This window comes from Eumetopias jubatus, unplaced genomic scaffold (genome assembly GCF_037043125.1).
Source record: "Eumetopias jubatus isolate StellerSeaLion01/CBP00866 unplaced genomic scaffold, mEumJub1_p1.0 scaffold_9, whole genome shotgun sequence".
In the NCBI taxonomy this organism is placed as follows: domain Eukaryota; kingdom Metazoa; phylum Chordata; class Mammalia; order Carnivora; family Otariidae; genus Eumetopias; species Eumetopias jubatus.
In genome coordinates, this window is record NW_028274815.1 from 125,748,661 (window position 1) to 125,775,237 (window position 26,577).

Genomic DNA, 26,577 nt, shown 5'->3' on the forward strand with positions numbered 1-26,577 from the left:
TGAAACGTGGGGTGGTGATTTGGTCTAAGAGGGGATGGGATATGGCAGAGCTCTACTTGACTGCTCCCCCTTCCCCCAACATTTGGAAATCCCTGAACTCCCTTACTCAGACTCCTGACTGAGATTCTGAGCCATAGCAATTGTGGACCCTCCTGAGGCCTCCAGGCAGTGAGATGACCCACCTCAGAACCCCCACTTCCAGTGCCCCTCCCCAGAGCCCCTGTTGGGATCTCGAGAGGCCCCAGCCTACCCACCACCCTGCTGTGTGGACTCCATCAATGGTTTCCCCCTCTCTGGGCCTGAGGGAGGGGTCTCCCCCTAGCACTGCTAGCTAGCCACAGCCCCCAAGAGTCTGGATCCTGAGCCTCTGACTCAGGCCCAGTTCCAAGCCTGGCTTCGGCCTGTGTCTCACCCCAGCCGGGCAGTGGTGTTGTCATACTCTGTATGGATGGCACATAGGTAGCTCAAGCGATGCAGAGCAGAAGCGGGTACAGCAGCGCTTGACCCAGCGCAGGGCGGATGATCTGCACATCACCCGAGGCCCTGGGAGGTGGATTCGTGTGGGCAACCCCTCAAACCAGATCCACTGGTCAGCTGCTTCCATCTGCTTCTTGTCCCCCATGGGAGTTCTGTGCTGGTAGGTCTTCAGGAAGACAATGCGGGCATCCCCAGTGGGTGATTGCCTCCCCTGGGCTCCAGGGTACGTGGTCAGGTCATGACCCTTCGATGTCCTTGGGAGCTCAGGCTCCACCTGCTCCTCGCTCTGGTGCACTGCCGCCGGTGGCTGGTGCGCCCTGTTCCTCCCCCCCAACCCCACCTGGGGCTCCCCTGGGCACTCTAATTCCGGTATCTTCCTGGGGCATCCAGCCTCTTGGAGCTCTTCGTTATCTTGTTCCACTCTATCGCAGACGCTGCTGCTCCTAGCACAGGGAGGGAAGGCAGTTAGCAGAGCGGGATGAGGGCCCTGGTCCCCCAGCCCCACCCTGAGACCACTGCTATGCAGCCAGCTCAGGGGGGAAAGCTGCAGAGGCCCGGAAAAGAAACTTCACCCCCAGAGGCCTTGTGCCTGGAGGCAGGGGAGGTGATAATGGCCTGGGGAAGGAGTCCTCCTGGCTGGGGAGGCAAGAGGCAGTGGCCAGTGGTTAGGACACCTAGGACTAGATGTTGTCTGTGTGGGCCACTGGCCAGGGTTCCGCCTCTCTGGATTTCAGTTGATGGGGTGAACTAGTCCAGTGTTTTCAAACTGTGCTCCAAGAAACCTTAAGTTTCTGAGGAGACCTCTCAAATGCCCTCCCCACCCTGGGGAGGGGCAGGGTGAGGGCAGGATACCTTTCTGCCCAACACAATTGGGGCCTGAGGAAGGATACTCGAAGAGAGGTTCTGCTGCTTTAAACAGGTTGGAAAACTATGGGACGAGAGAGGCCTGACCCTTCCAGCCCAGTGTTAACTGATTGCCCGCGCGTCCGAGGCGGCCAGCTCAGAGAAAGGAGCTCCGAGAGGGGGCGTTAGCCTTCTAGTGCTAGAAGGAGACTTGCCCCAAGGGTGTGTGTAATAGACTGAGTCTTCTGTAAAGCACAGCATTGTCCTAGCTGAGTGTGTGTGGAGCGGCATGAGGACTCAGGCTCCACATAATGCCAGTACCGCTGATAATTACCACCACTGAGTGTCTGCTGTGCATCAGGCCCCGGACCCTCACACCAGCCCCACAAAGTAGGAGGCAGTGAAGTGGCAGAGTGGCTTGGCGAGCACAGGCTTTCAAGGCCGACAAACCGGGGTTCAAATTTGCTTGTGCCTCTTACCATCTGCCTGATTTGGGGCAAGACATTTTACCACTCAAAGCTTTAGCTTCATCGTATGTAAAACTGGGGTAACTCTGTCTACCTAATAGGAATGCTGTGAAGAATTAACTAAACGGGAAAAGCTTGTGAAATACTTAGCAGATGCCTAATAAATGTCAACTTTCTTAATATTCTGATGTGATTTATGAGGAAGCCGAGCCTCAGCAAGATGACGGGTCTGCAGGTGAATCTCTGGGTTGTGTGGATTTGAGGAGGAGTGGCCCCTCTTGCCTGGGTGGTGCCCCAGTTGGTGGTTAGTCCCATAATTGGATGACTGTGACCATGGTTAGGACGACAACTCTGATATCACGCAGGAATGGCTTCAAATCCTAGCTCTGCCACTTACCACTTTTGTTAGCTGGGACAAGTCACTGCGTCTCTTGAGCCTCGGCTTCCCACCAGTAAAATAGGGCTAATCAATACCTTTGTCACAGAGCCTTTGTGAAAATTAGGTTTTCTAAATTTGTCAGCATAGATAGACAGTGCCTGTTCCTAGTAAAGGTAGTCATTGGGTCCGTGGTGGGGGCCAGGGGTGTGCCGAGCTCACCCAGTGGAGATCCCAAGGATCTTCGGAACTCTGAGCAGTGAATTCCAACACGTTTTGGCCAGGCTATGCAGTTCTTGGATCCGGGGGTTTGAGCTCTTGAGCAGCTTCAAGAGCGACAAGTTTTTTAATACCTGCCAGGGTTGAGAAACCAGGAAAACAGAAGCTTCAGCTTTCTTGGGGTAGCCTCCCACACCCCACCTCAACTTTGGCTCAACTCCATTCAGAGCTGGGCCTGGGGACTCCTGGGTCACTACAAGACTGGCAACTAGGAAGGACCAAAATGGGGCATCTCACCATCTTAAGTCGGTTCCGCCCGATTACTTTGACAGGTTGTGGTATCTTACCCTGTGGTTCTTCATCTTGTATCTGAGAGACAGAGGGAGAGAGTGCACTAACACAGGAGGAATCCCCCCAGATGCCTCCACTATGCTTCTCCATTTGGCTGAGCATGGGTTTGACCACCCTTTGGGAGTTTTGTTACCTTGGTTTGGGGGCAGAAATGGGGAAACCATTCCAACTCTCCTGACCTCCCTTCACCCTTCACCTCTCCCTCCCGCCCCCACCCTGCTCTGGGTGTGGTCCAGCCCCCTCTGTGTCCACTCCCAAGTCCAACCTTGGAAACCATTCTATTCTTGGGCCTCTTCTTTGCTGATGGACTCATACTGGGGCTGTGAGACCTCAAGGACAGGTGGAGCAAGACTGGTACCAGGCACCCCCTGCTCCCTGCCCCTCTCAATTCGGCCAGCACTCAGGCTGGCCATCAGGATGGCTGTGCTGGAGCTCCCAGGGAGGGGAGCTGTGACATCACTGAAATTTGTGACAGCAGCAGGGCTGGGTCTCCAAGGAGTATGTGTGTGGCAGGGGTGGAGGGGGAGGAGGAAACTCCCCATCTGTGGAAAAACCTAGTAGGTACCAGACAGAGGCATATATTGTCAACACCTCCCTGTGAGGTAAGAGAATTATCTCCTCTTTTTAAATAAAGAAGCCAAGGTTCAAAGAGGTTAAGTAATTTACTCAAGGCCACACAGCTGGGTAATGGTGGAGCTGGAAATTTAAGGTCTGACAGTGAACGCATGAAACCAGGCATTCCCAACTATGTTCATCTGTTCATCCGTGTCATATGTTGACCGTGCACCTGCTACGTTTGTTATTCTAAGCACTGAAATAAAAGACAATTCTTACCTTCAAGGAATTACATTCTAGTGGAGGGAAAACAAAACATTGTGTGTGCTTGTAAATGTTTAACATTTGGCTCTCTGAAACAAAACGTTCATCTATGTGTGTGTGTATTATAAATTGTACTGATAGAAACCTAAAATAATAAAATTCTACAGTACTCTTTGTTGTAAATTCCAAAGAGCCAGTTCATTCTTAAAGTATGTTTTTCTTGGATTTTGCCTAACTCATATCCATAACCAACCTGTGGTTGCAATGGATGAACAAATGTAGCACCAACATAAATGTTGACATTTTCACTTAACACTAAAGAGGAAGAAGAAAGTACAAAAGTGAAAGAATAAAAATGCTTGAATTTCACTCACTCATCAGTGACATATCAAATTATCTGCTGTATTGGATCAGAGTTTTCAAATACCAGAAGTATATTTTCTCAAATTTTTTTTGTGGTGTGCTATTTACGATGTACTAGCTATAGACGGGACATATGTGTTTACATTTAATTGTATTATTAACATCTCCATTAGTCTCTTAAGGCTAGACCAGGGGTCAGCAAATTTCTCCTGTAAAGGGCAAGATAGTAAATACGTCAGGCTTTGCAGGCTGTATGTGCTCAGCTCTGCTGTTGTGGTGTGAAAGCAGCCACAGTTGCTATGCAAATGAGTAGGCATGGCTGTGTTGCAATAAAACTTTATTTACAAAGATAGTTGGATTAGATTGGGCCCATGATCAAACCCTGGTGTAGACAGTCAACAAAATAATAAATCAAAACCTGATTTATTACAAGTACCTGTGCCTCTGGGGCAAAAACTCCTACCAGGCTGATTTCAAGCTACCAGTGTGATGTCACTGAAGGCAGAGTTGAATGGAAAGGCATGGTAGCATGCCGTTAACAGCTACTGCAGTTCCCCAGATGTGAAGACTCTCAAGAACATAGATAGTAGCAAAAGGTAGCAAACAATTGGAAAGTGATGAGTTTGAGCATTTTTCACCTTTGTTTATAACATCATTAACTTAAGTTTGTATAATTTGATTTTTAATGATCGCTATGCTTAACGACCAGTCAGCAGAGTTCGTAGAAGCATAATAGGCTTTTGCAAGCCCTTACGAGTCAGTTCCAGGACACCACTGTCATGTCAGAGGGAAATAAGTGTGGGGAGAAAAGTAAACAGGGCCAAGGGCCAAGGGAGAGCAAAGGTAGAAGGTTTGATAGTATTAAAAAGGCTGGAATGGGCAGCTTTCGCCAACCAGATGAGATTTGAGCAGGAACCTGAAGGAGGTGAGGGAAGGGCAGACTGGCCATGGCAGGAGATGGGGGCAGGGAGGGGGTGGTGGTGAAGGGTTGGGACAGACGAGGGCTGCTTGGAAGGATCTGCCCAGCCGGCCGCAGCAATGAGTGGAAGAGCCTGTGAAGAACAGCTTCCTGGCACCACCCCAGTCAGCCTGCCAGACTGATACCCAACCGAGCGTGGGAACCGAACTCTCCACTGTACTACCTCTAGGGCAAAGAGGTGTATGTGTGCAGGGGGTGCTTAGCTCTGCCTTTTAGGGGTGACACACCAAGCCGAGGCTACAGAACAGCTTCATCCATGTCAATGTCCTTTATTATTAGGGTGAAGGGGGGAGGTTAACGTGCTTGACCCAGGGAAGAAACCTGGAGGTGACTCAAGAGGGAAGCTGTGGGGGACGCTCCCTCTCCCTTCTGTCCAACCCACTACTTCTGGCTCCTCTTCCTGCTCAGGCACCACTCTTCATGCCGGCATGATTTCAGCCCTTACCACCTGGACTCTGGTGGGCTGTATCAGGATCATCTACAACTGCCACTCAGCCCCCGGGTGCCAAGGGCCTGGGAACCCACCGTGTGCTACACACTCAGGATAGCCACATTATAGGCAGAGCATGACTCCTCTCAAGAAGTTCACGGGCCTGGGGGGGGAAGTACCACTAGAATATGGGCTCTTCAAGGGCAGAGAGTTTTGTCTGTTCTATTCATTGATAAACCCCTAGAGCCTGGTAGGTCACAATAAGTATTTTTTGAAAAAGTGAAGTAAACAGCATTATCAATGACAAAGGTAATCCCAGGGGCCGTTGGACTACAGAAGACCAGCCTGAGGAGGTCAGATAAGTCTTCGTAGACACGGTAATGAGGAATGAAGGAGTAGAAGTTGGCCAGGCAAAGGGGTGTGAGGTAGGCAGGGCATTCTCAAAACAGGGAATTTTGAAAACATAGGTGTGGAAAAGAATTATGAACAGTTATATGTTGCTAGAGTAGAAAAGAGGGGCCAAGAGTGCCAGTGGCTGACTGTTCAGGGCTTTACCACCAGGATGCTTGGAGTTTGTCCTGAAGGTCCGGGGACCCCCTGAAAGGGCTCTGGCAGCCAAGGCAAGGTGGCCAGATTTGGTGCCGGGGGCCTGGCCCGGCCGGCCCTGCCACTCTGCTCTAGTCCACGCTTTCCCCCTCATGTGGTCCCCTCCCTCGGAAGTGGTGTCTGTCTGAGCATTTCACCCCCACAGGGCAGGGAGTTCTCCATGTCCAGACTCTACCCCAGCAGAGACTCCCACAGCAATTTTCCATGTTCCATCTTGTTTGGTCCTTCCATCACAGGAAACCCATTGGTGGGGAGAGAGACTTATTCAATGACACATAGCCTTGTGGACCAACTCCAAGTCTCTTGAGTGGAAAACCACCAGTCTTTTTCTCCTTAGTTGTGGCAAAATACACATAAAATTTACCAACTTAACCATTTTTAAGTATACAGCTTAGTAGAGTTAAACACATTCCCACTGTTGTGCAACCATCACCACCATCCATCTCCAGAACTCTTTTTCATCTTGCAAAACTGAAGCTCAATACCCATGAAACATCATCTCCCCATTTCCCCCTCCTCTGAGGCCCTGGCAATCACCCTTCTGCTCTCTGCCTCTAGAAATGTGACTGCTCTAAGTACCTCGTGTAAGTGGAATCATACAATAGTTGTCTTTTTGTGTCTGACTTATTTCACTTAGCATAGTGTCCTCAAGGGCCATCCATGTCATAGCCTGTGTCAGAATTTTCTTCCTTTTTTAAGGCGGAATAATATTCTATTTTATACCATATTTTGTTTATTCATCTATCCATGGACACTTGGATTGCTTCCACCTTTTTTGGCTATTGTGAATAATGCTGCTAGGAACACGGGTGTATAAAGATCTCTTTGAGACCCTGCTTTAAATTATTTTGGGGTATATACCCACAAATAGCTGGATGATATGGTAATTCTATTTTTAATTTTTTGACGAACTGTCATGCTGTTTTCTATAGTGGCTGCACCATTGTGCATTTCTACCGACAGGGCACAAGGGTTCCGGTTTCTCCACATCTTCACCAACACATATTTTCTTCTTCTACTTCCTCTTCCCCTTCTCCTCCTTCTCCTTCTCCTCCTCCCCCTCCTCCTTCTTCTTCCTCCATAGCAGCCATCCATAGGGTGTGAGGTTCCACTCTTGTTTTATTTGTTTCCTTTCATAGTTTGCGCTTTAGATTCTTTAAAGTCACGTTTATTGGGATATCTTTTAATACAGTAAAATTCATCCATTTTAGTGAACAGTTCCATGAGTTTTGACAAGTGCAAACCACCACAATCAACATATAGAATGTTTTGTAATCCCCTCAAGTTCCCCCATGCGATCTCTTTGCCGTTAACCCCCTCCCCCTCCCGGCCCTGGCAATAGCTGATTTGTTTTTCAGGCCCTACAGCTTTGCCTTTTCCAGACCATCATATGAATGGAATCCCGCAGTGCAGAGCCTTTTGAATCTGGAGTTCTTTCAGATTCCAGAAAGAATCTGGATGAGCACATCTCAGAGGGTAGCGGTAGTTTGTTTCTTTTTGTTGCTGAGTAGTATTTCACTGATGACTATGCTACTGTGTGTTACCTAATCATTGAAGGACATCTGGGCTGGGTTTTGGCAGTTCTGAATAAGATTACCAAAAGCATTTGTGTGCAGGTTTTTGTGGGAATAAGTTTTTATTTCACTTGAGTGAATACTAGGAGTGGGACTCCTGGATACCATGGCAATGGTATGTTTAACTTAGTAAGAAACTGCCAAACAGTTTTCCAAAGTAGTCATTCTGTTTTATATTCCTGCCAGCAGTGTGGGGCAGGTCTATTTGCTACACATCCTGGGCAGCACTTGGTACTGTTAGGTTGTGTTTTTTAAATTAATTAATTAATTAACTTTGAGAGAGACGCATGAGTGGGAAAGAGAGAGAGAATCTGAAGCAGACTCTGCACTGAGTGCAGAGCCTGATGCAGGGCTTGATCTCTCAACTGCGAGATCGTGACCTGAGCAGAAACCAAGAGTCAGCTGCTCAACTCACTGAGCCACCCAGGCATCCCAGGTTGTGTTTTTTAAAAAGCCATTCTAGTAGGTATGTAGTGGTATCTCAGGGTAGTGTTAATTGGTATTTCCCTAATGACTAATAATCTTGAGCATCTTTTCATGTGCTAATTTGCCATCTATTTATATCTTCTGGGGAAGTGTCTGTTCAGGTCTTTTGCCCATTTTTAAAAATTGAGTTGTTTTTGAGGTGCCTGGCTGGTTCAGTCAGTTGGGCATCTGACTCTTGATCTCGGCTGGGGTGTTGATCTTGGAGTTGTGGGTTGGAGCCCCACGTTGGGCTCCACACTGGGTGTGGAGCCTACTTAAAAAAATAATAAAACTTGGGTTGTTTTTCATACTATTAAATTTGAGAGTTCTTTGTAAATTCTGGATCCCTTTGTCAGACATATGATTTTACAAGTATTTTCTGCAGTCTCTGGTTTATCTTTTCGTTTTCTTAACTGCCTTTTGAAGAGCAGATTGTTAATTTTGATGAAGTCCAATTTATCAGGTTTTTTTTTAACGGATTATGCTTTTGGTGTCGTATCTGAGAAATATTTGTTTAGCCCCAAATCACTAAGGCTTACTCCTATGTTTTCTCCTCAACATTTTATATTTTCAGGTTTTTAAAGTTAGGTCAATGACTCATTTTGCATTAATTTTTTTTATAAGATTTTATTTATTTCTCCATCTCCTGCTCCCCCTGCCTGTGTTCCCTCTCTCACTGTCTCTCTCTGTCAAATAAATCAATAAATCAATAAATCTTTAAAATATTTTCTTTATTTATTTGATAGAGAGAGAGTGCACAAGCAGGGGGGCGGCAAGCAGAGGGAGAAGCAGGCTCTCCGCTGAGCAAGGAGCCCAATGCAGAACTCGATTCCAGGACCCTGGGATCATGACCTGAGCTGAAGGCAGATGCTTAACCGACTGAGCCACCTACGCGTCCTTGGATATTTATTTTTCAATAATTTTTGTATATAGGATCAAGATTCTTCTGTATGGATATCTAGTTATTCCTATGCAATTTGTTGAAAAGACTGTCCTCTTTCCTTTGAATTCCTTCGTACTTTTCTCAACAGTCACTTGACCATATATGTATGGATATATTTCTAGATTCTGTTCTGTTTCTTTGATTTATATATCTATCCTTTGCCAGGATCATACTATCTGGATTCCTTTACAGTATGTCTTATAATCTGTCTTGATTACCATAGCACTTTATAATAACACTCAAAATTAAATAGTGGGTTCTCTAACTTTCCTGTTCTTTTTTTTTTTTTAAGTTTATTTATTTAAGTAATCTCTACACCCAACATGGGGCTCAAACTCATAACCCCGAGATCAAGAGTGGCATGCTCTTCTGACTGAGCCAGCCAGGCACCACTTCTGTTCTTTTCAAAATTTGTCTTTCCTTATGAATTTTCAAATCAGCTTGTTGATTTCTACACAAAATCCTACTAAGATTTTGACTCTGTTCCTTGGACTTTTGTTCTGAGTTATCCTTTCTTTTTTGGGCACATTTGCAGTTGAGTCATTTTCTCAACATGCTTCCTGCCAGTAAAATTTTGAGGTTCAAAGGCCTCTTTTAATTTTTCTCAATTATTTTTGTAAATTTTGAAATGATTATAGATCTGTAGGGAGTTGCAAAAGTAGTACAGTTTCCTCTAGGGGTGGCACCTTACAATATATACAATATGAAAACCAGGAAATTGATATTGTACAATCCACAGACCTAATTCAGATTTTAGCAGTTTTACATGCATTCACTTGTGTGTATGTGTTCCATCACCACTAAGATCTCCCTTGTGCTATCTGTCCCCCTCCCTGTCATACCATCCCTAATCTTTAGAAACCAGTAATTTGTTTTCCATCTCTATAATTTTGTCATTTCAAGAATGTTATGTGAATAGAATCATACAGTATGTGACCTTTCGAGATGGGCTTTTTTCACTCAGCATAATGCTCTTGAGATCCATCCAGGTTGTTGCTGTATCAATAGTTCCTTTTATAAACTTAAAAAATCACTGTAGATTAACAGAAAATCCCAAAAAGATATATGCATGGAGGTTCTATGAACTTTCACTCATTTTCCCCCAAGGGTAACATCTTACACAACTACATTATAACACCAAAACCACTAGTTGATTCATGTAATCACCACCACAATCTAGATACAGAAGCGTTGTATCATCCCAAGGCTTCTTCCTGCTCTTTGTAGCCATACCCACCCCTCTTTCCTCCCACCCTACCCTCTGGCAACCCCTCTTCATTTCTACAATTTTGTTATTTCAAGAATGTTATATAAATGGAATTTTACAGTATGTAACATTACAAGTTTGGCTTTTTTTCACTCAGAAAATACCCTCAATATCTACCCAGTTGTTGCATGTATCAATAATTTGTTCCCCCCCCTTTTTTTTGCTGAGTTTTATTCCATAGTATGGAATGTACCACAATTTGTTTAACTATTCATTCACTGAAGAACATTTGAATTGTTGCTAATTTAGAGCTATTACAAGTAAAGCTGCCGTGAACATTCATGTATAGGTTTTTGTATGAACATAGTTTTGATTTCTCAGTAATAAATGCCAAAGAGTGCAATCGCTAGATCATATGGTGTCTGCTTAGTTTTTTAAGAAGACACAAACTATTTTCCATAGTGGCTATATTATTTTACATTCCCACCAGCAACATATTAATGATCTGTTTTCTCTGTATCCTGACCTGCTTTTGGTATGGTCACTACTTTTTTAAAACTATTCTAGTAAGTATGTAGTGCTATCTCATCATGGTTTTAATTTGCATTTCCCTAATGGCTATTCATGCTTAACATATTTTAATGTGTTATTTGCCACCACTGTATCCTCTTTGGTGAAATATCTGTCTTTTGCCCATTTTCTAATTGGATTATTTGTTTGCTGTTGAGTTTTGAGAGTTCTTTATGTATTTTAAGATTTGAGGCCTTTGTAATATATGTGATTTGAAATATTTTTTCTCACCTATATGCCTTTAATTTCCTTTTTTGGTTTTATTTTGCTGAGTAGAAATTCCATTACCATGTTGCATAAAGGTGATGAGAACAGTCATCCTTGGCTTGTTCTTGATCTTATCTTTCACCAGTAAATATGATGTTAGCTGTAGGTTTTCTGTAGATGCTCTTTATCCAGTTCAAAGTTACCCTCTAGTCCTAGTTTGTTGAGAGTTTTTATAATAATGGACATTGGATTTTGCCTAATGGTTTTCTGCATCAGTTGATATGGTCACGTGATTTTTTTCTTCTTTAGTTATTTACTATGGTAGATTATATTAATTGATATTTGAATGTTGAACTAGGCCTGCATACCTGAATAAATCCCACTTGGGTTTTTTTTTTTTTTTTATGAGAGAGAGAGAGAGCATGAGCAGGGGGAGAGGCAGAGGGAGAGGGAGAAGTAGGCTCCCTGCCGAGCAGGGAACCCAACATGGGGCTCGATCCCAGGACGTGGGGCTCGATCCCAGGACCCTGGGATTATGACCTGAGCTAAAGGCAGAGGCTTAACTGTCTGAGCCACTCAGGTGCCCCAAATCTCACTTGATTTTGGTGTGTAATTCTTTTTATATATTTTTGGATTGAATTTTTGCTAATATTTTGTTGAAGATTTTTGTGTCTATTTTTGTGAGGGCCCTGGGTCCCTTATATAGTACCTGCACTACCCTTGAACTGGTATAGTGTTATTTGAGAGTAGACTTAAAATAGTTGTAAATATATATTATAGACTCTAGGGAAATGACTAAATTTTTTTTAAAAGAAGTGTAATTGATAGGCTAAGAAAGGAGAGAAAAATAGAATCACATAAAATGCTCAAAATAAAAGAAAGCAGAAAAAGAGGGGAAGAAAGAAAAAGAAATAAAGAACAAGTACAACAAATAGAAAACAGTTATAAACATGATCGCTGTTATGGCAATTATATCAGTAATCACTTTAAATGTGAATGGCCTAAATATATTCTAATTAAGAATGGAACATTCATGATAGACCACATTCTGAGCCATAAAACACACCTGAACAGAGTTAAAAGAATAGAAATCATACAAAGTATGTTCTCAAACCACAATGGAATTAAATTAGAGACCAATAACACATAGCTGGAAAAGTCTGAGATATTTGGGGATTAAACAATACATTACTAAATAACAATGGATCACAGAAGAAATCTCAAGAGAAACTTAAATATATTTTGAACTAGGGGTGTCTGGGTGGTTCAGTCGGCTAAGCTCTTGATTTTGGCTCAGGTCATGATCTTGGGGTCATGAGACTGAGCCCCATGTAGGGCTCTACTGTCAGCAGGGAGTCTGCTTGAGATTCTCTCTCTCCCTCTGCCTCTCCCACCCCCCACCCCATCCTCACATGCTCTCTCTCTCTCTCTCCAAAAACAAGTAAATAAAATCTTAAAAAAAATTTTTTTAACTAAATGAAAGTGAAAAGACAACTTACCCAAAGTGTAGGGTGCAGTAAAAACAGTGCTTAGAGGGAAATTTATAGCACTAGTGCATATATTGGAAAAGAGGAAATATCAGAAATCAATCTAAACTTTCACCTTATAAAACTAGAGAAAGAAGGGCAGTTTAAGCCTAAAGCAAGGAAAAGAAAAATAATAAAAATTAGAGCAGAAATCAGTGAAATTGAAAACAGGAACACAACAGAGAAAATCAATGAACCCCACAAGTTGTTCTTTGAAAAAGTAAATAAAATCAACAGACCTCTAGCCAACCTAACCAAGAAAAAAAGAAAGAAGACACAAATTACCAATATCAGAAATTTAAGAGAGGCCACAACTACTGATCCTAGGGACATCAAAAGGATAATAAAGGAATATCATGAACAACTCCATGCCCTCAAATTTGATAACTTAGATGAAATGTGTCTATTGTGCGGTGTTTTGTTTTGTTTTGGTACTGTCTTTGGTTTGGTAATACTAACCTCTTAAAATTACATTGAGAAGTGTTCCTTCCTATTCCATTTTCTAAAAGAGATCGTATAGAATTGGTATTAATTCTTCTAATTAATCCTTCTAATAAGTGTTGGGTAGATTTCTCCAGTGAAACTATCTGGTGCTGGATATTTCTTTTTCAAGAGGGAGGTGTGTGTGTCTGTGTGTTGCATTGACTACAAATTCAATTTCTTTAATAGTTATAGAGCTGTTTTTATGATCTATTTCATATTGGGTGAGTTTTGGCAGTTTGTACTTTTTGAGGATTTAGTTCTTTTCATCTAAATTGCAAACTTATGTGTGTAGAGTTGTTCTTTGTAGACCCTTATTGTCTCTTTAATGTCTGGGAGCCCATAAGGATATCCTCTGTTGCACTCATGAAATTGACAGTTTAGGACTTCTCTTTCTTTTTTTTCTTTTGTCAATCTTGTTAGATGTTTGTCCATTTTATAGATCTTTCCAAAGAACCAGCTTTTTGTTTCTTTGATTTTCTCTATTGTTTTTCTATTTTCAGTTCTTTGGGATTTTTGCTCTTCTGATTCTAGTTTAAGGCAGGAACTTAGATTATTAGTTGGAGGTCTTTCTTCCTTTGAAAGTAAACATTTAGTACTGTAAATTTCCCTTTCAGCATGGCCTTAACTGTGCCCCACATATTTTGCTACTTTGCATTCAGCTAAATTTTAAAAAATGTTGTTGAGATCTTCACTTTGACCCACAGATTTTTTTAGGAGTATGTTGTTTAATTTCCATGTGTTTGGAGTATTTCCTGTCACCTCTCTGTTACTGATTTGGATCTGTTTGATTCCATTGTGGTCAAGGGAACACACACTGTATAATTTTGATTGCTTTAAGTCTCTTGAGGTTGTCTTTGGACTTAGGATATTGTCTGTTGGGGTGAATGCTTCATGGGCACTTGAAAAGAATGTGTGTCTTGCTCTTGTTGTTGGGTGTTCTCTAAATGTCAATTACATCCTTCTGGATGATGGTTTTGTTAAGTTCTTTTGTTAAGTACATATTCTGCTGCTTTTCTGCTTAGTATTTCTACCAGTATTTTATTTTATTTTTTTAAGGTTTTATTTGTTTATTTGACAGAGAGAGAGCACAAGCAGGGGGAGCAGCAGAGGGAGAGGGAGAAGCAGGCTCTCTGCTGAGCAGGGAGCCCGATGCGGGGCTCTATCCTAGGACCCTGGGATCATGACCTGAACCGAAGGCAGACTCTTAACTGACTGAGCCACCCAGGTGCCCCTCTATCCGTATTTTAGAGATGTATTGAAGTCTCCAGCTCTGACAGTGGATTTGTCTGTTTCTCCTTTCGGTTCTATCAGTTTGACTCCTATACATTTAGGATTGCTTTGTCTTCCTCATGGTTTGCCCCTGCTGTCATTATGTAATGTAACCTCTTTTCCCTGATTTTCTTTTATCTGATATTAAGATGGCAGATCCTGCTGTCTTTTGATTAATGTTTGTATGGCATATCTTTTTCAATCCTTTTACTTTCAACTTACCTATGTCATTATACCTGAAGTGAATTTCTTGTTGACAGCTTATATTTGGGTCATTTTTTCATATTCTATTTTGCAGGTATCTCACTTTTTAATGATATATTTAGGCCATTTCCTGTTCATGTAATTATTTGTATCTTAGTGTTTCTGTTTGCCATTTTATTGTTTGTTTCCTCTGTTTTTCATTCCTCTGTTCCATTTTTCCACCCTTCCTGTATGAATTGAACATTCTTTAGGATTCTGTTTTTTATTTAATCTATGGTGTTTTCTTTCTTTTTTTAAGATTTTATTTTTTTAAAGTAATCTCTACACCCAATGTGGGGCTCAAATTCACAACCCTGAGATCAAGAGTTACACATTCCACAGATTGAGCCAGCCAGGTGCCCTCTTTGGTCATTCTTTTAGGGTAGGTCTTCAGACAACAAATTCTTTCAGTATTTCTTTCATTTGAGAACGTCTTGATTTCTCATTCCTAAAAAGTCTTCTTGCTGGGTACAGCATGTCAGAGATAAACAAATTATTTAAAGTAGAAAGGACAGATTTTGATCAGTAGTATACTGTTGTAATAGGAAAAAGAATCCAGTGTGAACTGAACTCAACTTTGATTTGTACAGAGATGACTCAGCATCTTAAAGGAATTTGAGAACAAGGAGGGAGTGAGGGGGGTACTGTGTAGAGTTAAGGAAGTAAAAATTTACAGAAAGCAGAAAGGGGATATTGGTCCATGTGAAACCCATCTAGGTTTGCTAGCTCCTACCCTCCCATAGCAGATGTGTATCTTGCTGTTGGGAGACAGGGACCCTGTCTTCAGGGGTTGGCTGGAACAGTGAATTCATTTGGCAGCCTTGAGTTTTCTTAGGCAGACACTTTAAGGGGTCTGGGGTCATCCTAGGGATTCAGCCTTGAGCTGTTAGAAACTATGTTAGTGTTTGTTCAAGTCTTTATAGACCAAGGTTAAGGCCTGGTCGGCTCAGAGGAGCCCGGGTAGAGTTTGGTCAAGGAGAGAGTCTTTGTCAAGCACTCTGGATTGACTTTGTTTTCCTTCACTACTTAAAAATGTTGTGTGTTTTCCTTCACTACTTAAAAATGTTGTGCCACTTTTGTTCTGGCCTCCATGGATCATTGAGAACCTGCTGCAACTGAACTGTTGTTCTCCTATTGGTAAGATATCATTTCTCTAAATGCCTTCAAGATTCTTTCTTTGACTTAATTTTTCAAAAGTGTTATCATGGATTTATTTGGATTTATGTTGGAGATTCAGTCAGCTTCTTGAACCTGTAGGTTCAGGTCTTTGTCGAATTTGGGAAAATTTCAGCCATTATTTTCTTGAATGTTTTTTCAGCTTCACTTCCTTTTCCTCTCCATCTGGGACTCCAGTGACACAAATGTTAAAATCTTTTGTTATTGTCTCACAGGTTCCTGAGGCTCTGTACTTTCTTTGTTTCTTTATTACTATAATTTTCTCTTTTTCAGATTGGATTATTTCTACTGTTCTCTCTTCAAATTCACCGATCCTTTCATACGTTATCTCCATTGTTCTATTGAGCCTCTCCAGTAAGGTTTTTGTTTTTGTTGTTGTTATTGTTATTGTTGTTGTTTGAATTTTGGTTTCTGTATTAATTTCCTAGACCTGCCTGCTGTAACAACTGGCTTGATGGCTTAAAACTATAGAAGTTTATCTTCACACAGTACTGGAGGCCAAGAGTCCAAAAATCAAGGTGTTAATTCCTTCTGGAGATTTTCCTGGTTCTAGGTATGATGAATTATTTTCAGTTATAACGTGGACATTTTGGAAATTATGTTGAGACTCTGGATCTCATTTAAATCTTCTGTTTTAGTAGGCCTCAGATGACCTGGGCCAGTGAGACAGGGGGCACCAACTCTTTACCACCAGGTGAGAGTGAAAATTGAGGCTAGGTACATGACCCCACTCATACCAACCAGTAGGGCAAGGGGAGGGTTATCTCATGACTGCTGGCAGAGGTAGACATCTAGGCTCTACACTTGGCCTCCTTTACACTGGGGGAAGGGAGTGGTGCCTCATTATTGCTGGATGGGGCTGACAGTGTGGATCCCCACATGGCCTCCTCTGACACCATGGAAATGGGGAGGGATTCTTGGGGAGGGGTATTTGTTATTGCTGGGCAGTGATGAAGCCCAGGCTCCCACTGGGTCTCCTCTGACACCAGCTGGAGGTGAAGTGGGGGAGGTGTCCTGTTACCTTTGTTAAAAGACAAACATTGAAGTCTGGCTTTCCCCTCTGTCTTTGCTAGTGGAGGCTGGGAGTGGTTTTTCCTCTAGTATTGCTGGAGTGGGACATTTAATGTCAGCAGATTTCTGTCTTGCTAGGGTGCCCCTTTCTCAGTCCTTTAACAAGAGAAAACAGGCTTTTCATGGGAACAATTTTTATTTGTGCCTATTTCCAGGTTGCAGGTTTCTCCAGACCCTAGCAAAAAGAAAACCTACTAGGGTTCCTGGTTGGTCTGCCTTATGTTTGTTTGAGGTATAATGTCTAGCATTTTAAGCTGTACTTAGTGGGAGGGATAGAGAGGAATGCATCTACTCCATTTTGTTCAGAACCAAAAATCCTGTTTTTATTTTATACTCTCTTTATCCCTATACATCCAAGCTGGAGATGTTTCTGGATATATTATGCTTTTAAGAACTTGAAGGTCACTCTGAATCTTATTTAGGGCACTCTATTAGACAAAAGCCATGCCCACAATTTCTTTGAGATAAGCCCTTCTCTGCATTAGGCTTCTGCTGAAATGGCTAAGGGACAACACAACACCCCTAAGCTTTCTAGAATCCCTATTGTTTGATTCAGAGGATCTGTGAGGCACAACTATAATTTCTTTAGAGATCTTTTATCTGACTGAATAGTACTCTGAGGCATTGCCTCTTCCTGAGATATAAACTCAAGATTTTGTAGCCATATTCTCAGTTTTTTTTTTTTTTAAGATTGTATTTATTTATTTGAGAGGGAGAGTGAGAGAGAAAACACAAGTGGAGGGAGGGGCAGAGGGAGAGGGAGAAACAGACTCCCCCGCTGAGCAGGGAGCCCGATGTGGGGCCCAATCCTAGGACCCCGGGATCATGACCTGAGCCGAAGGCAGACACTTAACGACTGAGCCACCCAGGTGCCCTTCTGTTTCATTTTTAGACCATGTAGTTTTGGATGTTTTCAATGCCCTGGCTTTGAGGTTTGCTAGGAAACCACTTCTTAATGTTACTTTCATTTGCCATTTGGAGAGGCTGAGAATTTCCTACCGTGAAGTCCTGGCTCCTTCAAATTTAACAGCACTTCCTTTTAGCTCAGGGTTTCTCCACCTCAGCACTACTGACACTCTGGGCAGAATGATTCTTTTTCTGGGGGGCAGTGGTGAGAGGGGTCTGTCTTGTGCACTAGAGGATATTTAACAGCATCCCTGGCCTCTGTGAACTAGATGCCAATAGCAACCTCTCCAGTTTTGACAACCAAAAACGTCTCCAGACATTGCCATATGCTCCCCCCCCCCCCCCCCGGAGGCAGCCTCGCTGTCACTTGGGAACTGCTGCTTTAGTTCCTCTCTCCCTGCTGGCCTTTTACTGTCGGCAGTGAGAAGAGACCAGGTGGCACCTTCACCACCTTGCTTGGAAATTAGCTAGATCACCCAGTTCATTAGGCGTATCCCTGTTCTCTTTACTGCAGGCGATGGGGCTGCTAACCTCTGTGTCCTGACTTAACGAGCTTCCCCCTCCCCCAGTTTCCAGTAGCACTTACCAGTCTGCCCTGGCTGTTGTCTTATCAAAGGCCTGAGGCTTCTATCAGCAGCTTTTCCAAGGCACTTTGACTACACTCTTCTCTGTTTGTTGCCAGTTCTAATGCCACTGCCATGCTTGGGAGCTGACATGGCAGCATTCTGCCCCAGTACCAGAGTCTCTACACGGTTATCTATTGCCGCATGGCAATACAAACTTAACAGTTTGATATAAGTATTCAGTATCTCAAAGGCTTTGGGTAGCAGGAATCCAGGAATGCTCTAGCTCAAATGGTCCTGCCTCTGTGTCTCAGGAGGTCACAGGCAAGCTGCTGGCCACGACTGCGGTCCTTCCAAGGCGCTCCCAGGGCTGGTGGATCTGTTTCCCTGCTCACTGATGTGGTTGCTGGCAGGCCTCTGCTCTTCCTGGCTGTTGGCTGGAATCTTCTGTTGCTTGCCACGTGAGCCTCTCTGCATGGCTGTTGACAACATAGTAGCTGGCTTCCCCCTGAGTGATCCAAGCAATAGAGGACCTACACCCAAGATGGAAGCTGTGGTCTTTTGTTTTTTTAATTCTAATTTGGGGCAGGATCCATCATCATTTCTTACATAGAGTAACCTTGATCCAGTGTAGCAGAGGTCTATAGAAAGGTATGACTAACGAATGGCCCTGAGCACCGGAGGGTATTTTGGTGGCTGGCTGCTGCATTTCAAATTCAATTCGGGATATTTTTCTAATTTCCTTGTGGACTTCGTTTTTGACTTATGGGTTATCGTGAAGTGTTGTGTTTTATTTCCAAGTATTGGGGGTGTTTCCCAGATATCTTTATTAGTTATATTTCAATTCTCGTATAGTCATATCAACATTTTGTATGATTTAAATTCTTTTAAATTTGTTGAGGTTTGTTCTGTGGCCCAGACTATGGTGTATCTTGGTGCAGTTTTATGTGCAGTTGAAAAGAATGTTTACTCTGCTGTTGGTGGGTAAAGTGTTACAAAAATATCAGTCAGAACAAGTCAGTTGCTAGTGTTCAGGTTTTCTATATCCTCCCTGCTTTGTCCTTTCTACTTGTTTTATTGATTACTAAGAGAGCAGTATTGAATTCTCTAACTGAAATATAGACTTTTCTCTTTCTATTTTAGGTCTATTGGTTTTTACTTCATCTATTTTTGAAACTCTGTTATTAGATGTATTCACATTTATAATAGTGGAGTCTTCTTGGTGAATTGAACCTTTTATTATTATGAATATCTCTCTTTATCACTGGTAATAGTCTTTTTGAAGTTTACATTTGTCTGGTATTAATATTGCCACTCTAATTTGCTTTGATTACTGTTTATATGGTGTTATCTCATTCCATTCATTTACTTTTTTTTTCTAAGATTTTTATTTATTTATTTGACAGAGACAGAGAGACACAGCGAGAGAGGGAACACAAAAAAGGGGAGTGGGAGAGGGAGAAGCAGGCTTCCCCCTGAACAGGGAGCCCAATGCGGGACTTGATCCCAGGGCCGTGGGACCATGACCTGAGCCGAAGTCAGACGCTTACTGAGCCAGCCAGGTGCCCTCCATTCATTTACTTTTAACGCATATATTTTTTATGGTTAAATTGGGTTTCTTGTAGACAGTACATTATTGCCTTTTGCTTTACTTCCTACTCTACTAGTCTGTTTTTTAATTTGTTGTCTTTCATTGACAGTTGGAGTATAATCTTGTATCTTGCTATTTGTTTTATATTTTACATCTTTTTTTCTCATTTTTTCTCTTTTTTTTCCTTACTTTGGATTAATTACATTTTTTTCAGGGAAAAACATCAATCTATTGGGTACCAAAAATAGACAATAAGACTTACTGCATTTGATCAAAACAGTTGGTTACTCACAGCACACCAAACAACATGAACAGCAGCATAGTTGTGTGTTTGTTGGTTCCCTTTGCCCCAAGGCCAAGAACCGATATGGTGGTCCCAGATGCACAGCATATACACTGTGGCTAAGGAGCCAGGCCCAGAACTTTTATAACAAGCAGTAAGCAAACCTGCCTTGATTTGAGAAAGACATGATCTGATCTCTCCAGCTCTATTAACAATCGACAATCTTGGGCGAGGGCCCAGGTGACAGAGAAGTCAGATCCTTGCAATCTTGACATAGTCAACAAGACACGTTGAACACAAAAAAGCCCAGGGAGAATGCCTCCCAATATTTTTATAATCCCACTTTATCTTCATATTGGCTTGTTAAACTTCTTTCAAAAAATTTTTTAGTGGTTGCCCTTGCATTTACAATATATATCTTCAATTAATCAAAGTCAATCTTTAAATAATGTTATACCACTTCTTATATAGCAGAGGATCCTTCAAGAGTATATTTCCAATTACTTATCCCATCAGTCTGACTATTGTTATTGTTACACGTTTTACTTTAATATATGCTATCTATCCACAACGTATTGCTACTTTTTAAAATTGAAATGTAGTGACATACGATTTTATATTAGTTTCAGGTGTACAACATAGTTATTTGACAATTATATACATTACAAAATGCTCACCATGATAAATGTACTTACCAACTGTCACACACAAAGTTACTGACTACATTCCCTATGCTGCACTTTACATCCCCATGACTTCGAAAGCGAAAGAGTAGTGTATTGCCACTCTCTTGCTTTAGAGAGTCAGTTGTCTTGTAAGGTGATTAAAAACAGAAAAATGTCTCTTCCATTTACCTTTATTCTGTCCATTCCAGAGATCTTTACTTCTTTATGTAACTCTTTCTGGAGGCAGAGAGAATGTGATACGAGAGAGAAACCCGGATCTACATACGGAAATGAACTGTTCTGACATGCCCGCCGGAGGCCTGTCTTCCTCCCTCCTCACAAGTGTGCCAGTGCCTCCATCCCATTTCTTCTTGGAGGCTCCTGTCCTTCTTTGGAATTCAGGTTAATTGGTTGCTCTGCAACCTCAGCTCTCTGAGTTTGACAAAAGTTGTAATTCTATAGACTAACAATTTTTAAAAATTGTGATTAGTGTGGTAACGATGCTCTTCCCAGCTTTCTGCATCCTGGATGGAAGCCAGAAGTCTCAGCCATCTACTTTTCCAGGGCTCCTTCCACCTCCTTTTGCCATCTGCTCCTGGGGCCGCTGCCTGGGTCTTTCTCTTGCCTGACACCCTTCCAGCTTAGCCCCCTGAATTATCTCTAGCTTGGATGCTTTTCCCTCTCTACCTCTTCATGTGGCAACTGTCTGGCAAAGAGAAGGGATGGAGGTTCCAGATCTCTCACCATCTTGGGGACAGGTCGAAAGAACCCATGGAGTTCTGTTCCTGGGGATAAGCCTGGAACGGGGAGAAATGGTTTTGGGAGCTGAGCTCTCACCCGCTGTACTCCCGAGTGGGTCTCATTCCTATGTGCTAGGAAGTGGGACCAAGTATCTCCTTCATCCAGTATTGAGGACTAAGAATCAAACTGACTAAAACATTTCTTGGAAGATAGAAAATGCAACAGGACAGAAGGGGAATAGGCTGGGAGCAGAGGTTACAAGCACAGTCCCTGGAAGCAGCCTCTGTGGATTTGAATTTCATCACTTATTTGCTGTATGGCCTTGGACAAGTCCCTTCACCTCTCTGTCTCTCAGTTTCTGGATCTGTAAAATGGAAATAATAATAGCATTTACCTCACAAGATTGTTAAAAGGATTAAAAGAGTTAATATATGCAAAGCACTTATAACAGCAACGGATATATAATAAGCTCTGTAGAAGTATTAACTATTAGGGTGTACTTCCTATAATTTCAGAAATTCACAGAAGAAAGCACTTTCCTCCCTTTCTCAGAACCCATTACAATCAAAACACCTAATGTTTATTGAGCATCTCCGAAGTGCCCACATCCTGTACTAAGCATTTTATATGGATTATCTCATAAGTGGTAGGGATTAATTATTCCTACCTAATAAGCAAGGAAATCAAGGAACAGAGAAATTAAGTGTTTACACAGCTGGCTAGATGCAGAGCTAGGTTTGCAACCCAGGAGGGTTGGACTACCACGCCTGTGCTCTTAACCACTTGCCTACCACTTGCCTCCCACAAACTAGTTTCCTTGCTTGTAAAATAGTGGGAATGCTACTTGCTGTATTTCTCTCACAGGGTTGTTTTAAGATCCCACTAACAATAGATGAAGCAGCGGTTTGGGTATCTGTAGAGGGCTGGTCCCCTGACAGGGAAACCTGAATATGTCATGACTCCATCCCTTTGCACATGCCCATCCCCCCTCTTCTCTGCTTGTTGAACTTATTTCTTCAAGACTCGGCTGAGATATCAGCACCTAGATTTTATTCTAACAATGGAGGGATTTAAGCAGGGGGTGGCGTTTTTGAACGCAGACTTGGGTTTTGAAATGGTGGCTGACTGCTGTGTATTATGGGGGGGGGGGATGCAGTGTAGCAGGGCCAGAGTGAGTACAGGAAAACCAGATAGAAGGCTACTGGAGGAGCCAAGGGGGAGAGAGTGGTGGAAACGGAGAGGAATGGTGGATTGAAAAGTTATTTAGGGAAGAGAATCGACAGGGAATGGAGGTGTATTTAGCACAGGACAGGGAGGTGCCAAGGATGACTCCCAGTTCCTGGCTTGCTCGCGGATGTTGAGTGAATGAACGAATGACCCCACGGAAGAAGTATTCCCGACAGACACCCCCGACCCGGTCCTGTTCCCGCGGCTTCTGGAGCTGTGAGCACAAGGGGATGGGTGGGAGGGCGGAGGAAAAGAATGGGCACAGAATCTCAGTCCAGGCGCTGCCAGCTTGGACACTTACCGCACTGGTTTGAGCAGGAGGCACGGAGAGGGGGCAAGCGTTTCCTCCGTCGGCCCCACAGTTTGTGCCTTGCCCCTCCACCCCCGCAAGGCTGAATTCGCAGCGCCCCTGTTCGCGCCCTGGAGGACTTGGCTCCACGCCGGCGTCTCGGGGCGCGGCGGAGCGGCCCACCCCTGCAGCCCTGACCCGCCCCGTCCCGGCGCCCACCCCGCCCAGTGCGCTGGAAGCCTGGGCGGCGGCTCGGTGCGATCCCGGAGACAGAACCCCGGGGCTGCCGGGTGAGTCCTAGGGTCAGGGGGGCCCTCCGCCGCGGCGCACCTGCCCTGATGCGCGGCACCGGGTCAGTGCCCTCCCCGCTCCACCAGGACCCCTTCCCCGCTGCGCCTTCTCGCCCAGGGTGCGGGTGCGTTGCGGCGGGGCTGCCCGGGAGTCGCCAGCAGCAAGTGCGCGTGGGTCGACAACCCGCGCGTGTCCCCGCGGCGGGGATGCGCTGCCGAGGGCGGCGCAGCAAGTGGATCTGAGCGTGCGGAGCCGAGCGCCCCGGCAGCGGGCGGAGTGCGGACGAGCGCGGCCAGCTGCGGGGCAGGGATGCGCGCCGGGAACTTTTCCCCTGGCCTGGAAGTGCGAGCGGCCGCGCCCGAGGGGGCTCCCCAAGGCCGCCGGGAGAGAGGCGAGCGCGGGTGCCCGCCGCCGCCCCTCCCCCACTTCCGCCGCCCGCCGCTTCCTCGTTCCCGGCTCCCAGGGCCCGGCCGTCCCGCGGGAGCCTCGGCGGCGCAGCCCCACCCCGGCCGGCGCGGCTCGCTCCCACGCCCCCGCCGCCGTCTCGCCGGAGCCGAGCGACCGAGGCAGCGGGGGCGCGGGGCGCTGCAGGTAGGGGCTCAGCGGCGGGGGCGCAGAGGCGGCGGGCGGGCCAGGGCTGGGGGCCCGCTGCACTAGCCGGACGCCCTGGGGCCCTCGGCCGCCTCCTCCCCCCACCCGCGGGCGCGCCCCGGCCCTTTTTAGGGAATTTTCTCGCTCCGGCGGACTCCAGGGCGGGTGGGGCGGAGACCGGCAGGGCGCTCTGCATTTCTGGGGCTCCCCGGGCTCTCCAGGCTCTCCAGACCTCGTCTTTTCCCCAGCACCTTTCGTCGCGTAAACAACTCCCTTCCTCTCCCCGGCCCCGGCTCCGCTGCCCCCTGGGGAAAGCCCCTCAGGTCTCGGGAGATGGTTAGGGGGAGGGCGAGAGGGGCGTCCTGGCACCCCCGGCCCGTGGGCGCCCCCACCCTCGTTCTCTCCCTCCCCCGCCCGGCCGCTGGAGCAGATGGCCCCAGGGGCCCCGGGTATTTTTAGCGCTGTGACCTGGGCGGCAGCTCGGAGAGCCTTTCCCAGGAATCGGCGTCAGCGCCTCCCTCCCCGGCTGCCAGCCGGCGGCCACCGGGTCTCCGCACACTGTCTTTGGCCCTGGCTGGCCCACTTGGGTTTGAGCCCCTCGCGGCCCGCAGCAGCGCCTGTGGAGGTGGCCGGGGTCTCCGACACAGCGTCCAGATGAAGCGAGGGAGGCAGGCTACAGAGGATGACGAGCTGGTCCTCAAGCCAGATACTCCCTTGCCTCCGGTGATGGGCTCTGAGCGCTCTGCCTGAAGGAGATGGAGTGAATGCGAGTGGAAGTATAGGGCCTGGGCTGGCCCAGAGCTCTCGTGTTCTGGAAAGCTCTCAGCACTGGGGACCGCGGGGGCCTGGTCTGCGTTGGACCCAGGACCCGCCCTTCCAGTTGCTACTCACTGACTGGTGGGGATATAAGACTGAGATGTGTCAGAGGAGAGGTGCTTAAATAAAGACCTGGGGAGCACGGAGAAGAAAGAGATGGGGAGGCCTCTAAATAGCACAGTATCTGGGCTTTACATTTTACAGAGCACCTGCACCAGCAGCCCCTGCGTTGTGTTTGAGGCAGGTAGGACTATTAAGTCATTTTCGGATGGGAAGACTGAGGCTGGAAAGATGATTTCCTGAGGGGCAGAGCCAAGTCTGGAAGTCAGGTCTGTGACTTCAGAGCAGAGTTTGGAGGGGATGGTGGTGATGGGGTGTGTGGGGGAGAGGGGGTGCTTTAGTCTTTGGGTTTTGAAGGCTGGGCATGAACCAGAGTTGCAGCACTTGAGCACCCTGAGATCCCCATCCCACCGTCTTCCATGGCCTTCCGAGGGGTGCCTGGGTCCGTTAGAAGTGCCTCCTTCTTTTGGGCTGGACCAATCCCTCCAACTCCTCTCACCAGGGCATGATACTGAGACTTGGCTATTGGCCCTGTTCCCTGAATACAGAGGCGCTTCTTTTGCCGTGCCTGGAACCAGCGTCCCCTTTGTGGAGCCAGGCTCAGCCCTGCCTCTCTCTGAGACTTGAAGTTTGTAGTAACGGACTTTGTTTCAAGGAAGGGAAGGAGGTGGCCAAGTCCGGTGGTGTCCAGGCTGCAACGCCAGGATGCTGGCTGCAGAGGGGCTCCCCAAGCCCAGGCCCCCGTTGTGTTCCCTCTCAACTTCATAGCTCTACTTGCCCTTCCACCTCCCAGGAGCCGACATGGACCCAAATCCTCGGGCAGCCCTGGAGCGCCAGCAGCTCCGCCTTCGGGAGCGGCAGAAATTCTTTGAGGAAATTTTGCAGCCTGAGACGGAGTTTGTCTTCCCCCTGTCCCACCTGCATCTCGAGTCGCAGAGACGTAAGCTCTGAGTCCTGGGGCGAGGGACTGGAATGGGGTGGGGGGGGTTAGGTCTCGTAGGTCCTGAATCATGGGAGCCTCTTCCCCTTGTTTTTTTGGCCCTCAAAACTTCTGTCTCTAGAACTGACACATATCTTTGACCATCCTAGGGGCTCTGGGGGCTCTGGCCTGCGTCCTCCTGACTTGCCCTCTTCTTGATCTGCAGCCCCCATAGGGAGTATTTCATCCATGGAAGTGAATGTGGATGCACTGGAGCAGGTAGAACTTATTGACCTTGGAGACCAGGATGGAGCAGATGTGTTCTTGCCTTGTGAGGACTCTCCACCAGCCTCCCAGACATCTGGTATGGCCCTTGGCTTGGGGGACTTGGGCACCAGTTAGCCAGAACCGGGTGGCAGGCTCTGAAGTGAGGCTGCAAGGCAGGGCTGGAGAAGTATACATGTAGGGGCTGGAAATGGGTGTTTCTACGAGTGAAACAGCTGTCTGTTCTGGTTTTAGGGAAGTTGACCCCGAGGGGAACTGGGTGACAGATCTCCAACCTAAAATTCTGGGAATGCCCCAGCCCCCCTTACCCTTTGTTAATTTTGTGTTTGTGAAATTAACGTGATTAATTCATGTAATTAAAATCATATAAAATATAAATTTTTATATTAGATAAGCCATTTTAGTCCTTTTCATACGAATATTTACTGAGCACTTTTTTTTTTTTTTAAGGTTGCTAATAACTGTGCTCAATTAACTCAATCCTTACAATGTCCTATTAGGGCAGGCAGTAGTATCCTGATTTTATAAAGGAGGAAATTAGACTCAGAAGTTGTCACACAGCCAGAAAGTGGAAAGCTGGGTTCAAACCATGGCTGTCTCGTTCCAAAGCCCGTATGTTTAGCTTATAAAATAGTCTCTTATTTAAAGCTGCCGCTGTTTATTGATGGTCTACTGCATGCCAGACA

The 26,577-nt window shown here is 45.4% G+C and overlaps 2 protein-coding genes across 4 annotated transcripts in view; one reads left to right on the forward strand and one right to left on the reverse strand.

Annotated features, from left to right (window-relative positions):
- DBNDD2 (dysbindin domain containing 2) overlaps positions 1-26,577 on the forward strand; it is a 33,459-nt gene that overhangs the window by 5,650 nt on the left and 1,232 nt on the right. The window contains exons 1-3 of one of the 3 annotated variants that reach the window (XM_028121915.2): positions 23,700-23,811; positions 25,481-25,627; positions 25,833-25,970. In XM_028121915.2, coding sequence (XP_027977716.1) covers positions 25,489-25,627; positions 25,833-25,970 — 277 coding nt within the window. In that variant the 5' untranslated portion in view covers positions 23,700-23,811; positions 25,481-25,488. Of the gene's footprint in view, positions 1-23,699; positions 23,812-23,953; positions 24,957-25,480; positions 25,628-25,832; positions 25,971-26,577 lie in introns of those variants that run through there. The other 2 variants (XM_088026778.1, XM_028121914.2) reach the window with 2 other exon arrangements.
- On the reverse strand, positions 434-3,052 carry TP53TG5 (TP53 target 5). The gene is made up of 4 exons (XM_088026779.1): positions 2,999-3,052; positions 2,680-2,751; positions 2,386-2,516; positions 434-920 (listed from the first exon to the last, which is right to left on the reverse strand). The coding sequence occupies exons 1-4, from the start codon at positions 3,044-3,046 to the stop codon at positions 434-436; spliced, it is 738 nt and encodes a 245-aa protein (XP_087882905.1). The 5' UTR covers positions 3,047-3,052.